Consider the following 16921-nt stretch of genomic DNA (forward strand, 5'->3'; position numbering starts at 1 on the left):
GCCGGGCGGTCCAAGTTTGGTAAAACTTCTTGTTTTGTGTTTGATATTGTTGCCAGTCTTTTTTTTTTTTTTAAATGCATCTTTTACAAATGGTCTGAATGGTCCTGCAAATTTCTACCAAGTTCTAGGCATTTTAGTAATAATGTGCAAGAAATAAACAACAACATAGAAATAAAGACATGTCATTTGTTTTCAGCCAGACAAAGTATGTTGATGAAACAATAATTAACCATAAATCAAAAGTTGACATGGGTTTAAATCATTTTAAGCTTAAGTGTTCAAAGATGCGCATGGGTTTTTGTTATCTGGAATCGTTACATCAAAGTGCAAATTTAAACAAATCAAAGCCAGGAAACACGTACAGAAGAAGAATTTTATTCAGTGTTAATACAATAAATATACAAAACTCAAACTACTCAACATGCGACTGTAGGTGAAACCAGAGTGCATCTAAAAATTACACCAAAATTTAGAGCAAATAGCCAGCCATCTGTAAATCGTACAAAATATACAAACATCCCTTAATATTTATCCTCGTTAATTTCAATGAACCTTAATTATTAGAGATGCTTATGAGCTTTTACCATTTAATTGTCAGTGTTTCTACCGCATATCAGGAATAATGAATATGATTCTAAAGCACAGCTTGAAGCCACAGTCGGTCTACAGTACATCACACAGTTCACATTGCATTGCAGTCTAACACCTTTCTCACTTTATTTTTAACCGAGTCAAAAATGACAGGAAAAAAAACTGTAGGTGCCATTCAGTCTGGATTCTTCTCAAGAGTAATCTGTATCTGTACTTAGGCTTACACATGTACCGATCCAAATTAGGCCAGTGAGGAAAATAAAACTAAAGGAGAGAGGCTTTACAGATTTGAAAAAAAACTCTCGAGGAAGTCAAGAAGGATCCCAGACCCACAGCCAGACTCTGCCCTGCACACAGATTAAGACATAAAGGCCAAATTCCCCCTATTTACACTCCTACACAACATAAACATACAAACTCTTCACTGGTTTAAACATGAGATGCAACAGAGAGATGGTGCACATTCAGACAGTGGAAACTGCTCTGCAGCTCATACAGCATGTAGAAAAAGACCCATTCGATGACTCTTCAGCAGGTGAAATGCATTGAAAAATTTTGCTGATTTTAAATACGATCAAGAAATAGAACAGTTTTGATTGTGAGTTTGCTGGAGTTAAGTGATAGTTCATTCACATTTTTTTAATTTATGAATAAACAAGCGATTATAACAATTTACATTAACTGGCCATTTTTTGTCATCTTTTAAAATACTTTTTATTGCAATATACTGATTTACAACACGTTTTTAAAACCAGGGGCCAGCTGAACTTTTTACAATCTTGTATAACTTCGTCATGCAAGTGAAGAGTATCCTGAGTAAAGCTGAGGTAAATCTCCAGCACGCAAGAACAGCTGGAGACGAATTACACTTTCCTCTTCAAAAACCTGTATAAACATGCAGCTGTATACAGAGAATAGTGGATCTCTTACTTTAGGTGTCATTCATTACTGTCTTTTTTAGGAAATGACACAAAAAGGTAGACTTCGTGTGAAAACCAAGCTGAACTCAGCTGGTGCATGTAGACGATATGAGTTGATGAGCAAAAGAAGTGAGGCCATTATTATAAATATCCTTCTGTTTGCACCGAATGCAGCAAGTAGACAAAGAATCTAATGTCCAGATTTAAAGTGCAACTTGGTGTTATTTCACAATGGAAATGGAAATCAATAGAGGCAAAAGATTTCAAGCAAATAAGGACTTGAGAGAAAACTTTAAAGTGATAATCCACTCAAAATCAAACACTGTTTGAAGGCAGGGGAGGCGGCTGTTTAAAGTCTGTAGCTGAGAGAGAACAATGACTGGAGTCGGCTTTAGTTTGTCGAAACGGAGCGGCACATTTTTACACAGAATAGAATCAAAACAATATAACCTGCTTTAAGAGTTAGTCAAGAAACCGATTAGTCAACTGACAGAAAATGAATAGGAAATGATTCTGATAAGTTATCATTCTTCAAGAAACAAAGCTAACAGTTTAGAGCCAACCTTGCAGCTTTTGCTAAATGCTAACACGCTGATGTTTTGTAAATTGACCATATTCACCATCTTAGTGTGTCAACATGTGAATATTTGCTAATTAGCACCGAATTTCATAAAGAATTGGTCATAAATGTTCAAATTTTGACCTGATGATGGCACAAGGTGAAAAGTTGAGGAATTAAATGATAATAATTCATCCTGAGGGGACCATGACTGTATGTACTAAATTTCACAAGAATCCAACCAATAGTTATTGAGACATTTCACTAAAAGAATTCTCATGTTGGCTTTAAAAGGAATGTTATTGTGAGTAATCAGTAGATTAATTGATTAGTGGTCAACGACTGAATTAATCACCACCTATTCTGATTGCTGTTAGTTAATTAGTTTGAGTAATTGTTGAAGAATAAAATATTTTTTTTACTCCTGTATGACGGTAAACTGAATATCTTTGGGTTGTGGACTAAAAAAGACATTTGATGGCATCACCTGAAGTTTGAGAAACACTGATCGACATGTTTTACATTTTACAGACCGAACAACTGACTGATTAATCAAGAAAAAGAATCATTAGTTGTGTGTATCTAATTTCATGACAATCTGAAAGTTCTTGAGCCATTTCATTAAAAGAATATTATGCTGGCACTGGGGGAAAAACAGCAAGAATAATCACCTGGAGAGCAAGAACTTCTGTAGAAATGAAAAAGGTCATTTGCCCAATAGCTGCTACTTTACTACTACAGCTACTAATGGTACATTTGTTGGAAGTAACTTCTTAAATGTGATGATTTTCTGTTGCTCTCTTCCTCGCATCATTGTAAATTGAATATACATGTAAATTGAACATGCTTCCTTGTAGTGAAAACAGGTTGCAGCCCTGCACTCTGCTTGGTGAGTGTTTGATACTTGAACAGATAAGATTTGAGGTGAAGCATCACTTTAAGGAAGTTAAGACTGCACACTTTCTAAAACCTAATTCTGAGGAAAGCAAAAAGTAGAAGGCAAAGCAGTGAACTGGAATGCACAGCATTCATCTTCAGCAATACAAAGTCACTCCACCAGGGGTCAGCAGTGTTAAGTTATGCACTGAAAACAGCAAAACGGATCAAAGAATGCTGCTACCATTACCTCAAGGTACCAGATGGCTTCCAATAATAAATTAAGTTAAAAATAGAAAGCGGTGATTAGACTGATGACTCAAAAACCAGCAGAAGCCAGCGTTGTGGGGGCGCAGAGGATTTCTGAGCTGGTTTATGAAGAGAAATGCCCAGGTAACTTCAGAGAGTCGGTACAGCTACATTAGAATCTGTCTACAGAGGACAGACAGGCCTCGAGGCAGCGACGACGTTTAAAAAAGGCACACAAACATTCATTTACACATGCACACAAACCCACACAGAAAAAAATGAAGCGGAGCACGCTGGTTGAGTGGTACGAGTGCAGCAGAGGTGAGGAGTCCCAGAGTGCACCATGTTGTTGGGGGCAGGTAGAGTAAGACAGAAGAGCCTGTTTGAATGTTCTCAGTGGTCGTTTTCCCACTCAGACTGACGTTACGGATCACAGCTGGCTGGACGGTCAGCTGTAGCGCCCTCACATAAACCACAGTCCATGTGTTCAAACAGGGCTGCTGGAAGTGGAAGATGGATGCAGAGGGGAGGTGAGGGCTGGACGGAGAGATGCCACTCAGATCTGCTCCCTGAGGGTTTCCTGTGCAGCCCTGGAGGCAGCGTTAGCAGCAGCCGTCTGGACCGTCTTGTTGGACATGACGCCTGTGGCGAACTCTTGCTGGGCCTTCTCAAAGCTGGCGCCGGTGGTGCGGTACATTCCATGGACCTGAGGTGATGGGAGGAGGGCAAAGTGAAGATCGAACTGGTGGTAATATAGGCTACATGAATATTGTCTAGGTTTGTTGTGTGTCTACCTTTTTGAACATGAAAAGGGACATGACAGCCAGTGAGGTAAAGAGAGCAGCAATGAGGATCATTATTATGCCCACTGGGATGTTCCTATTCAGGCCAGTCAAAGCTGAGATCCACCCGCTAGGGACAAAAAGATCATTAGAAGTGCAAGTCTGGTGATCTGTCTGTGTTTTTGTTATTGTCAACAAATCCTACAAAAAGACCACAATGACCAATAACCTGACCACTACCAAGGCTTATTAACATCTTATTCTTCTGAGCCACAAACCTCCTTCGCTAAGACGATCATTTCAGTTTACAAAATAGCAAAAACAGATTCCCAACAAATGCACTGTCTGCTTCTATTTGCCAAAAACTGCCGTTCCCCTTTGATTAAGAAGTCATTTTGCCTTATTTTACTTTTTAAATAAAATATATATTTGTGAACTGTTTGCAGAGATTCACTTCAGTCAAGTAATTAATGAAGGTACTGGTTGTGTTCTCCGTGCATAAATATGCTGCTTTGCAAACGCTCATGATCTTGGCACATAAACACACACAAACAGTGATGTTTCAGGACCAATATCGGTCCTGAAATTGGGGGAAAAAATCTTTCCCAAATTGCATCATACAAGTACATCATCTAAGTACGCTGACTGTGCATACCTATCTGTCTATGCGACTGCATGCAGTTCAGAACTGTGACATTTTGAAATTGAATGGGAACTGTTACTAGGATGCTCATCAGATTAATGGAAAGATGTGCACATTGCAAAGGGGCTCAAATCCAAAAATGTTTGTTTTCAGAGTCTCACCTGGCGCCCCAACTAGGGATGCCAACAGACTGGAGAACATAGACCCCAACCTGGCAGATGTACACGAAGAAGAAAACAAAGAACCGGAATGAGCTGTCGCTCCTGCAGAGAGACAGAAAAACAGAATATATTAACAACAGAGTGGGCGCAGAAGGTTCACCAGCTGAGAGTTGTTTCTACATATAAAGTAAATGCATATTGCTTTGGGGTGTTTACCTGAATGCTCCATAAAGTGGCCTGTACCAGCATACGAAAGAACACGGTGTGAAGAGTATAAACCAGAGGATGGATAGGCCAAAGTCCACCCCACGACTTCCATCCACAATGAACCAGGAGAGACAGCCGATCATGTTAGCCAGCAGCGTGCCAGTATGAACTGAATGAGGAGGAAGAGGAAAGAAGTGTGCAGTCAGCATCTGGACAGAGTGCTCAGTTAAAAAGTGGAACAGTGTCGATGAGTAACTGTACATGTCAGAGTTTGGACAGCAGGTTGTGTAATGGCTGAAGCAGCAGCGTCCAGCGTCCTGCCAAGCTCAGTCCTGTATGAAAATGTGGAAGTGGAGGAAACACTGACGCTTAATATTTTAACATGTAACACTGCGCAGAGCCGGGAGCAGAACACACGCACACATTTAATTATTCATCCTCACCATTTGTTCTCGTAGGCCTAATATTGGCTGCACGGTGTCGTACAAGTACGGAGTCTGTTTGGCTCTGGGGATTTTACACCACTGTGGGAAATATGACATTAGCCTGCTGGTCGACACACCACGACTGAACGGGGGTGGAGGGGAGACATTTGCTGAACATTCTTCTCTACCTGAGCTTGAAAAAGATCCAGTTTGTTGGATTTGAGCTGTGTGAAATTCTTTGCTTTTATCAAACACTGCTCTGTCTCTGAAGCAATCATCTGACCGAGTCACATCACCAGACCACATGACTGCACGGCATGCATTTGTCATGTGGCCAATGGATTCCAACCGAAGCGCCCCACACACACACACACACACACACACACACACACACACACACACACACACACACACACACACACACACACACACACACACACACACACACACACACACACACACACACACACACACACACACACACACACACACACACACACACACACACACACACACACACACACACACACACACACACACACACACACACACACACACACACACACACACACACACACACACACACACACACACACACGGTTTCCTTTTTGTTTTCTCCCACCATTGGAACTGAGCTGTATAGGTTATTTGGATAAACTCATTTACAACCGCTTTGAAGAAAGTTTGCTAATCATTTTGTGAAATACAAAAACTAAACTGGTCTTTGTAGTCTTATTTAATATTTCTAATTGAATAAAAGCATCTCATGTCATTGGAGTTATGAAGAAGTTGTTATTTATGGAATTAAATCCAAAAAATGGATCATGAAATATTAAAAACTTGCATCTTTTATCTTCTATCGGTTCTTTTAATCTGGAGCTAAAGACCTTCAAAATGTGTGGATGCGTTATATGTGAACATGTCGACTGATTAGTGTGTATAGCCCAAAGAAATACTCACAATTATCAACTACCAGTCATTAAAAATAACTTTGGCTCTGAGGCGTTCGTAGGAACCTTAACAGATTAAAATCATCACACGGTCAGGAGCCAGGCTAAGAAAAAAAGCAAGAATTTAGATGCTTTCTCTCATTATGGATTCAGTCGAATTAAAGGTACAAGCAAAATAACATCAATATTTTTTTTTTTACTTTATATCAATTAATGAAGCAGAAACATAACATCTGTTTCAACTATTTTAAAGGAAACATTTACAGAATCCTAAATATCAGCAGGCAGCCAATAAATTGTTCTTTTTCATTTGTGACACGCAAGCAAGAATTCTTCCAGCAGGTTTTATCGGTATGAAATCTTTCCAAATTGATGGCACTAAATCAGGATGTCTGCAGGTTTAATTTAAAACCACCATGTTGAAATTTGAAGTAACCACATTATGCAGTTTGGGTGTTTCCTTGTGCATTATACAGCTCCTTTTTTGTGCACAGGCCCAAGTCCTCAACACAGAAAGCTATCCTCTCACACAGAAAACACTGCTCCTGAAATATCTTGTTAGAAGTTCTGGATTTTCTTCCGTTACTTATTTACATCACTGTGCAAAACATTTGCATAATTCCTGCCTGGCACCTGGTTTGGCACACCTTCAAACTCAGACTGAGCCGCTGCCTTGGAGTGAGTCTGCCATTTTTTCCTTACATCATTAAATCCCTATTCTCACAGATGTGGGGTTACTTTTGTGGGACCATCTGACCAGTCAGAGCAGAATAAAGTCTGTCGGGAGAGTTTGTTTTAGGCAGAGGGTGAGACAGGAAATCGCAGCGATAAACAGTATGAGAAAAATAATGTTTTTGAACATTAAAGCACGTAATTATATTCTAGTAGACTACAAAAGTAAAAAAAAAAAAAAAAAAAAAAAAAAGATCAGAATGTAGTCCCTTTAAGATCCCAATCTTACAAAATAGCAAAAAAACATTTAAAATGCTTTACAAACACTCTCAATGTAGATTTTTTTTTAAACAAAGCTGAAAGATGGATTTAAGGCCATGATAATAACAATTCAGGAACACATTACCATTCCAGAGTTTGGGGGTCACTTAAAAATGTCCTTATTTTTGAAAGAAAAGCATTTTTTTTTTCAATTAAGATAACATCAAATCAATCAGAAACACAGTCTAGACGTTGTTAATGTGGTAAATGACTATTCTAGCTGGAAAAGTCTGATTTTTAATGGAATATCTCCATAGGGGTACAGAGGAACATTTCCATTAACCTGTGAGTTTTCATGGACAACATGAAATGCCTGGGTGACCAAAAACTTCTGAACAGTAACGTAAATGAATTTAGGACTTTTTGAGGATCTGCAGACAGGCTAGAAATATCTTCCTCCTGATGGATATTGGCTGAAATAGGACTGCAAAGCTTCCAAGAGTCTTGGCAGTCACTTCTTTTAATTATTGTCGGGCTGCAGTTAATGATAAATTTCATATTTGAAGAATCTGTCGACAATTTATTGATTCCTGGATTAAATGTTTTGAGTCCAAACATATTCCCATTACTATCACGAAAGACAAAGAAAAGCAAAAAATCTTGATATTTCCGTAGACGGAACTGCGGAAAGTTCTTGAAGTTTTTCATGAAAAATAAATGAGATGTGCCTTTGATTAATTCTCTACCTAACATTGAGTCAATACGATGCAGCAGACATCCAAAACAGCAGTGGTTGACAAAACATAAGAAGCTACTCACACATCCAGAGGTAGTACATGATTTTAACGGTCTTCTGAAACTCTACGGGAATATCCACAGTAATATCGTGGTAGAAACAAGGACCCACGGGGAACTTCTCTGGGAGGGGAGGCCAGTTGTTTTTCCTGCCTGGAACAGGAAGACAAATGTCAAGTTTGTGAGTTACTTTTGGATAAATCATTAACAGCCTAAACTTAAAAATTAGCCAAGCTTGGTTCAAAAATATTAGCAGGTTTTGAAAGATCATGTATGCAAGCACGGGATTTATACAGTAAACAGGTCACTGCAGTGCTTGAAGACACATTCTGCGGATTCCCTGCTTGGTTTATGTGCAGGATAAAGCTGAAAACCTGATTTGTTCTCTAGAAGAGATATGGGAATTTAATCCTCTGAACAAGCAGTTTCTGGACATTTTATGCTCTCGTCAATTGTTCCTGAGTGTGGCATTAGTCTTGCAACTCTGTAAAAACAGCACAACCACAGCTAGAGGGAGAAATAATCATTTTATACAAAATATAAAAAAAATTAAAACATAGAACATGCACAGCATTGTGTCCACAGGTGTTACCAGTACTAAGAAAAAAATGGTTTCTACATATTAGAATATTTTAGACTTGTTTTATGATGTTCCTTTATTTTTAATGTTTACAGATTTTACATGTGAAGTGTCTGAGTGTTCTAAAAAGCGCTACACCAATAAAATGCATTATTACTATTCTTATTTAGATTTTTACAACCTCTACAAACCCGGCATTCCTTACACTGCTCTGCACACAAGCTAGAAAAGATATTTCCCCATGCCAAATGCATCTTCCAACAACTAGCTGACAACTCGATCCTCTTTTAACCATTTATGAACCGTGCTGCGTTTATTTTTATTGATTAGCTACATTTTATTTTCCTCTTACTCTCTAATTTGTTTCCATACTTTTCTGCCGTCTCAAAAAAATCTCTGAATTTGTGACGGACTCCTCAGTTGCGCTACGCAGGGCAGAATTTGTAGTTTTTTTCCGCAGAATCTGTTGCCCACAGTCCATTTTTTGCATTTTTTTGAAAGAGAATACATGATTCTGATGAAATCTTGCAATTTTAAGGTTGGATTTGGTTAATTTGTCGGACCGTATGTAACACATGATATGTTCAAAGACATTCTGAAAATGGAAAATCCAACGAGTCGGGACGTTTTACAGCTTCTCGCTCTGTTAAATGGGGTCATTTTGGCAATTTATAAGGGTAACGTGCTTCAACAAAGGTTTTGGTTTTCAGTTTGATATTTTTGGGAGTGTGTCTTTTTGGTTTCTCCAAGACTACAACTTGTCATTTTTATATTTCTGCTTGTTCACATGTTAAATCAACAAGGTGGATTTCCTACCTTTGGACAGATCATCTGTTTCCAGGCTTTTTTCTAAGCTAAGCTAAACCGAGCACCTCCAGCTTCCAGATTCATATTTACATTTAGAGTACAGGCATTAGAGTGGTATTGATCATTTCATTGCTCTATCCAACAATCAGACTTTTCTCTGAATTAGGATCAATATGTTCCATCACATGTGTAGTTATTACATGCTTGGCAGATTTGGAAAAACAGAAAAGCTGTTGCTGGTGGACAGCATCATTTTGAGCCATTCAGGGCATTTAGCACCATCAGTTCTTGCTGTGACAGCACTGATCCGTAGCTGTGTTTTGGTGGCTGTTGCTGACCTCCCGAAGCAGTGAATGACTGCATCTCTCTCTCCCGGCGGTCCAGCTCTGCAGCCTTCCTCTCCAGCTCCTCTTGTCTCCTCAGCAGCTCAGCGGCTGCTCGCGACTGCTCCTGTGAACACAAAACAACAGATGTCAGCTCGCCTAGTGCACAAGTACAAACACTGTTTCTGCTGACTGTTTTCTTTTTCTTTTCCACCTCACTAGAAATGCTCTGGTTCTCGTTTCTGAATTAATCCCAGTCTCTGCGGGGGCAACACCAGCAGGAGGCCACACATCATAACAACGTTCTCCCAGGAGCCCGCCTTACAAACAAACGAGATGCACTATCACAAGTCATTTCCTCCGCCAGCCGCGATTTCTCCTCAGCGCTGTGTCTACCTCAGCTAGAAAGCCTAGTCACAGATAGAAACAGCCTCCTGCAGAGCTGCTTTTCTGTCCACAGGCTCAGCATGGATCCAGCCGTCGTGTTAATACATTTTCTGCCTTCGGTACGCTGTCAGAATCTCTGCTGGTGATGCTGGACTAAACCGTTAGACGTGGCACAGTTTGCTTGCTTATACAGACACAGATCAACTTAAAATAACATCAGTATGGTGATGTGTAAAGTCATTGTCCGGTCTCGCCTCTGCTCTAGCTTCTGCAACTCAAAGCAATCTGTCATCCAGCATTTCTTTCATTCTGTAAAAATGTGTTCCCTCAGATTTACTGCCCATATTCTATGACATCTTTAATAACAGTTGTCCTAAGTGTAGTAGCAAGTTTTACTTCTAGTCTACAAGCATTTCCAAATGCATTCTGGTTAACTATACTCGTACCAGAGACCAAGAGCAAGGTTTTATTACTTCTGCAAGACTGCTCCATAAAGCTTGAGAAAACACTGGTGTGCTTGGGCTGTGTGAGCTCCAGCTGTGGTCAATATTACCTGTGCCTGAGGCTGTGAGTAGGCTGGAGGCTCCTCTGTGGGTTTCATGATGGCAGGCTGTGTGTTCATGGTGGGGCCTGCAGTTTTGGGTGCCATACCTGCAGGCGTCTAGGAAGGAAACATTCGCATTTACAGCCGGCTGACAGAGTCTGACAATGCCGTGACAATGCAAAACTCCGCACAACGCTGCTAGAAACGCAACATGAGGAAGCAAGTTTTTCTAAAAATGGTGAGTCTTTCCGACAATGTTGGCCTCTTTACCAGCGATAATGATCAGCAGCATAAAAACAAGAACAAAAAGCAGCGTTGTAACTGCAAGTAGTATAAGCACTGTTGGTCTACAGTCAGGCATAAGTTGCTCTACTTAACATGGAAACTGAAAAATATATTACAGCTACTTACATAAAAATTCTTTAACCTCACATTTATATACAAATATTTCCATAAGTTATTCCTATTTCTGTTTTAAGATCCTGTGGTTTAAATGGTGCCAAAAAAATAACAATGACTTGAATAAAACTAAATAAGGAAAAGTGAGGATTTCGGGGGTTTTTTTACGTCCAAGAATGCTGACAGCTAACTGAAGCTTTGCTAAAAAGTAGAGCAACACAAACTTGAAGGACATTTATATGCAGTAGGAATATTTCATCAAAGTGTATGGATGTGAGAAAGATACAAAAACATACAATGATGGGTTGAGAGAGAGAAAAAAAATCTGTAACCCGTCACCAAGAGAATTGGTGCATTTGTTTGGATTCTCTCTCCAATATAATTTTGTAATGTTAATATATGGAGCACCCAGAGATGACATTAGTTGTGGATTGCCGCTAAATAAATAAAACTGAATGGAACGTAACTGAATTAACTTCTTAGAATCTATGAAAATGGGTTTTTTTTGGCTGTGGAACAATATTCTGATGTAAGCCGCAGTGACAAGCCAGTTAACTCTCCACTGGATTAATCGATGAATGATTTTAATTATTGATTAATCTGATACCAGCTTCTTAGCTTTGAATATTTTCTTTTTTTCTGTACTGCTCTATCACAGCAAAACCGAATATCTTCAGACGACAACAACTAATCAATTAATCGAGAAAATAATTAGAAGATTAACTGACGGAGAAAGTAATGTTTAGTTCAGCCCTGGTAAAAGTCACTCTACTCACTATCGATCACTTTAATGGTCTTTTCTAGAAATCGGACTTCTCATTGAAAGTTCTTCAAAGTAGTAAACGAACTTTTCAAATTGGAGTCAACACATTTTTAGGTTGAATCGGTGTCTTCTTAAAACCCCTTGTCACAAACACAGCATTTTTATTAGCAACGCATTCTCTTAAATAAAAATCTCAGATGGTTGAATTTGAACAACCTTTAAGGCGAAATATATCGAACTATCTATTATTTCTTGGTGCCACACTTCTTATATTTCTGTGTGAGAGTTACTGAGTGATGGGATGTGTTTATACAGTAAGCTCTGTGGAAGAACTCATTGACAATTTAGTACACTTTCGAATTAATGCGTCCGACTTTGACAAAACAGATAGGAAAGTCGTAAGAATAATATAAGGATTGCTTTAGAATCACATAGATCTTTCATCATCTGAATTTCCTGTAGATCTTTTTGATGTTTGATCTGTTTGCTGTGTAAAACTACTCACTGGTTTGGCGTCTGTGAAGGGATTGTACTCCTCTAACCCTGGGGGAGCCGCCGGTCTCACTTGTGTTACTGATGGATCCTGGAGAAAAAACAAGATTAAAAGGGTCCCGCTTTAAAGGAGCTAAACATAGAACGGACAAGAGAGGCTTAATACACTAAAGCAATGAATTTGAGGCGACAACGGCACTTTTGATGTGTCTTATCTCTGCATTTCAACCAAGGACAGCAGCAGAAATCTCTACGGTAAGAGTAAAACGGCTCATGTGACTGAAAACACCCTCCATTATTCTGCCACATCAAGGCCAAACGGCTCTCTTTATTCAAAACCCAACAGGCCTATAATTTAATACTGGCAAAGACAGGATGATTCCAATAATTTTCACAGGAAGGCGGCTATAAATAGACGAGTCCATGAGTTTCAGAAGGCTTCTGGCAGCTAAAGACAGAAATGAAAAGGGGGAGTTTGTGCTTTTTTAGTTGCAAAAAAAAGAAAAAAAAAACCTGCTAAAGCACTCCCGATGCTTTAAACACCTTCTTGATTTGCAACACCAGGATATTTAAACAGCCCTGTTCACAAAGGCTGCTGAGTGACAGGTTTTATGAAGGAAAACATAGAAATTACAAAACAGCATAAAGCAACAACAATCAATTCTGCACTAAATTTTAAAGGGTGATGCTGGAGTTCAAGTACAATCTCTTAGAAATGAAGCAGCAACAATTACTCAGTTGGTTGTCAGTAATGAATATAACTGATAATTCTGATTCCAGCTTCTTAAATTTGAACATTTTCTGGGTTCTTCCCTCTGCCGTGATAGTAACAAGACATTTCAGGACGTCATCCTGAGCTTTGGGAAACACGGATCAACATATTTCACCATTTTAGAAACCAAACAGCGGATTAGCTGACACTGAAAAATGACTGTCAGTTGCACTAGTCTGCCTCAATTTGCATGTAAAAGTCCGTTCCTGCAGACATCGCTGGAGCTACGCGCTTATACAAGTTTATCATAGAATAAGCTCACCATCAGCTGCAGTCACTCATGCACTAGTTTCATTCAAAATGTTGCTCAAGATGAATATCCAATCGACGTATTCCTCAAGTGCTATCCTGATCCAGTCCCAGTGCCGTCCTCTCACCGTCTCTCTGACTCTTAAATTTCTAGGAGCACATCTTCCGCTGCCACACACTCACACACACACAAGTTGTCACCAGACCGGGGCCATAAATATTTCAGGGAATGCTGTGTTTAAAATTTAATGCTGCCCCTGTGTGCAGCCCAACAAACACATGCATATTCACGAAAGTTTGGACATATACAGAGGTAAAAACCGTCATGCATGCTCCACTTGTTGCATCACTGATTTCCTACAACAACACAAAACCTTGCGACGTTGTATTTCCCACAATAAGCCAACAGAAATGCTGTTGTTGTGCATGAATATCACCAGCTGATTACACCTTTTCCAGCTTAAAAACCAGCTCTGTATGGCTTCTCCACCATTTCACATTTGATTAAGCTACTAAAAATTACAGTGTGATGTCTGTGCTGCCTTACAAGGGTTTTTTTTTTTTATTAACACGGGAGTTTAATTCCGGTAATTAGCCCACATCCAGAGAAATAGGCCAAAACAGACCGAACAATCTGACGCACGACTGGCAGCGATGAAGTTTAGCGGGAAAGGAGCCAGCGGGGATCTTTACGCCACATGTCGCCACGACGGCACCATATGATTTCATGAACTATTGAAGATAGCTCAGAGAAGGGAACAAAGCTCCATCTATCCTCAGGCGTAACAGTGCGAGCCAATAAATGACAGGAAAGTGGCAGGACAGCAGGAGCTCACTACTCATGTCAGTATGTTAATGAACCCCATGAATAATTCACTTTCCCTGCGTCTGTAGGGTCAAACTGTGCCGTCAGCTTCTTCCCACCACAAACTGAAATTTTTTTTTTTTAAAGTTTCTGCAATAAATTAAAGCTACTAAACTGGAAAATTCCTATTTTATAGTCATGCACAGCAATCACTTATCATTCATTTTAGGCATTTGCTGTGAAAAATGCCTCAGGATATTTGCAGGGCTGCAAATATCTCTCTGATGTTTTCAGTCGTTTTTCAAGCAATAATGTTAAACATACTCTGGTTTCGGTTTCTTCAATATGAGCTTTTCTGTGTCATATGTGCGTCACATTCAATGAGCAAACTGAAGATGCTGCAGTGGGCTATGAGATACTTTGAAACCAATTTTCACACATTTTTAGACATTCTATTTTAAATGATTAATCAGCTATTTGAGAAAATAATCTGCAAGACAATAAAGATAATAAAAGTCACTCTCAGCCCCAACCTAAAATGAGGTGTTCTAGTTCTAGTTGGTGGCTGGTTCAACTACAGTATCAGTCTGAACAATTTATTTTGAATTGTGATAGCTTAAAATAACTTTGGAACCTCACAACCACATGATTAATGAAATAATAATAATGTCATGTTCGGATGTGCACCATTTATCACTAGTTTTGTATAGAGTCTTAGGATTTTTCTACTCACATGTATACGAAATAACGTTAACATCATACTTAAAAGAAACTCTCTACCTAAAACCACTTAAAAAGCTATTAAAAAAAATAAAGTTCTATTTTGTGTCAAATATTCTTGTTGGCCCGTATGTTGTATTTATGTATAGAGAAGTCATGTTTACATTTACACAAGAATCAGTGATAAAATAATGATGAAAATATTAATAATTAATCACTATTTTTAATCAGTGAGTGTTCTGTCAATAATTCTTTGGCTGATAAATGTCAAAATTGCACATCACAGTTTCCCAAACCACAAGCTGACATATTATAATTACTTGTTTTGTTAAACCAACAGCCAAAAACTTAAAGTTATTTGTTGAAATATAACACAGGAACTGCTCACAGTCACATTAGAGCAACTAGAGGTTGGCCCTTTAGCTTGAGAGATGTTTTTAAAAAATGGAATCAATTATCAAAATTGTCCCGAAATTGATGTTATTAGTTGCTGCCCTTTTGTACAAGTTGATATGATGCACACCTGATATGATGAGTCAGACAGGGAGGAACAGGACATGATCAAATGAATACTTTCACAATGATGACACACCGTGAACACACAGAGCTGTACTTAGTCACATGCCTAAATCAAGCAAAGAGCACAATTAAGACACGACATTAAGACTCACTGTTCAGCCACAAATTATCTGTTTATGAGAACTGGTTCTTCAATGGCACTCACATTGTTCTATTAGTGATGGCATCCCTGATTTGGTAAAGAAAATCCTACACACAAACACATCAAACATTCCTGAGGAACTACCTCTGACATAACTTTACCCAAATACAGATAACTGGCTGTTTAAAGGGAGGGGTGTGAGACATGTGGAAAGTTAAAACTGAAAGGGTGTCCTGAGAGAAAGCACTGGATTTAACAAAACACCACCCACCCAACCTGCTGCAGTGTGAATCACAGCCAACACCTGCTGTACCACCAGGGAGGCTAACTGAAAGTATCGAGCTCGCTATCTATTATTACCTGATACCTTTGGATGTTGTATAGCTCCTGTGTGGAAAACTATATCAACATTAAGGGACAATAAATTCAACCTTACCAGCAAGTGAATGCATAGGTTTGGCAGCTGCCACATTCACGCTACCGTATCACAGCGGCTAAAAACACACCTGAGTTTCTGAGCTAACTCACGCCAAAATGTTATTAATGTGAAATAATGCAGCAGCTAACGCTAATGCGGCTAACTTAGCTAGCTAACGTTACCTGAAAAGATTTGGTGAACTCCGGGTCCGCGAACGGGTTGCTGTCGAAATCTGACATCTCCTCAGACGACGACGAAATATGTTAAATGAGTCTCTGAGCTAATAAATATCACCAAACTCAAGGCCGGATACTTTAAAAAAAGACCCTCAGAGAGGCGAACGCAGGAGCTGGCACGGTCGGAGTTGAAGTCAAGTGTTTACCGTGTCTCGAGATCCTATCAACGTGGAGGATTGGTCACCAGCAGCGGATCTGATGTGACATAACAGGACATCACGCGGAAGTGACGGAACGTAAGTTTGTACGTCTGAAAAGAAAGTTACGTCCACATTCACACTTATTTTGGCGTACAAATGTGAAAAAATAAAAACGAAGAAGAAAAAATAAAATACAAACAGGTGTCATCGCCGTAGTTGCAACCTGATCCAAGGGTTTCGTGTTGAAACGAAATGTGGAAAAATATTCTATCATATTAAATGCATTATATTGAATATAATTTCTGATAGTAAAAGAAAAAAAATAACACTGAAAAGGTATTCATGATTTTAAATTTGTAAGTCCACATGTCTCATTATTTTGGCTTTTAATCTCGTATTTTTGCTTGACTGGATTTGTACGGGTTATCTCATAACTGGAACATTTTGTCTCAAATTTGTGACTTGTAAGTCTCATATTTTATTACTGTCGGTCTTAGTCAAAGTTTCATTTTATGTTTCATTATTGTGCCATTT

At 39.1% G+C, this 16921-nt stretch overlaps 1 protein-coding gene across 2 annotated transcripts; it reads right to left on the reverse strand.

Annotated features, from left to right (window-relative positions):
* Positions 1–359: 359 nt before the first annotated feature.
* LOC110961404 (secretory carrier-associated membrane protein 1) lies at positions 360–16459 on the reverse strand. Of its 2 annotated transcripts, none has more exons than XM_022209006.2 (9): positions 16194–16459; positions 12400–12477; positions 10742–10849; positions 9817–9928; positions 8116–8244; positions 4998–5157; positions 4782–4883; positions 3990–4107; positions 360–3901 (listed from the first exon to the last, which is right to left on the reverse strand). In XM_022209006.2, exons 1-9 carry the CDS (start codon positions 16248–16250, stop codon positions 3752–3754), a joined length of 1014 nt encoding a protein of 337 aa, XP_022064698.1. In that variant the 5' UTR covers positions 16251–16459; the 3' UTR covers positions 360–3751. The 2 variants fall into 2 exon arrangements, with proteins under 2 accessions (XP_022064698.1, XP_022064700.1); XM_022209008.2 differs by lacking the exon at positions 16194–16459 and adding an exon at positions 13421–13559.
* Between the last annotated feature and the right edge of the window lie 462 nt (positions 16460–16921).

Source organism: Acanthochromis polyacanthus, chromosome 18 (genome assembly GCF_021347895.1).
Source record: "Acanthochromis polyacanthus isolate Apoly-LR-REF ecotype Palm Island chromosome 18, KAUST_Apoly_ChrSc, whole genome shotgun sequence".
Lineage (NCBI taxonomy): Eukaryota > Metazoa > Chordata > Actinopteri > Pomacentridae > Acanthochromis > Acanthochromis polyacanthus.

Excerpts from the sequence above, each read along its gene's own strand:
- LOC110961404 (XM_022209006.2), bottom strand. The coding sequence starts at position 16,250 with ATGTCAGATTTCGACAGCAACCCGTTCGCGGACCCGGAGTTCACCAAA. Across the intron at positions 12,478-16,193 it reads AGTTCACCAAATCTTTTCAG|GATCCATCAGTAACACAAGT; the intron begins GTAACGTTAGCT and ends TTTTTTCTCCAG. Across the intron at positions 8,245-9,816 it reads GTCATTCACTGCTTCGGGAG|GCAGGAAAAACAACTGGCCT; the intron begins GTCAGCAACAGC and ends TTCCTGTTCCAG.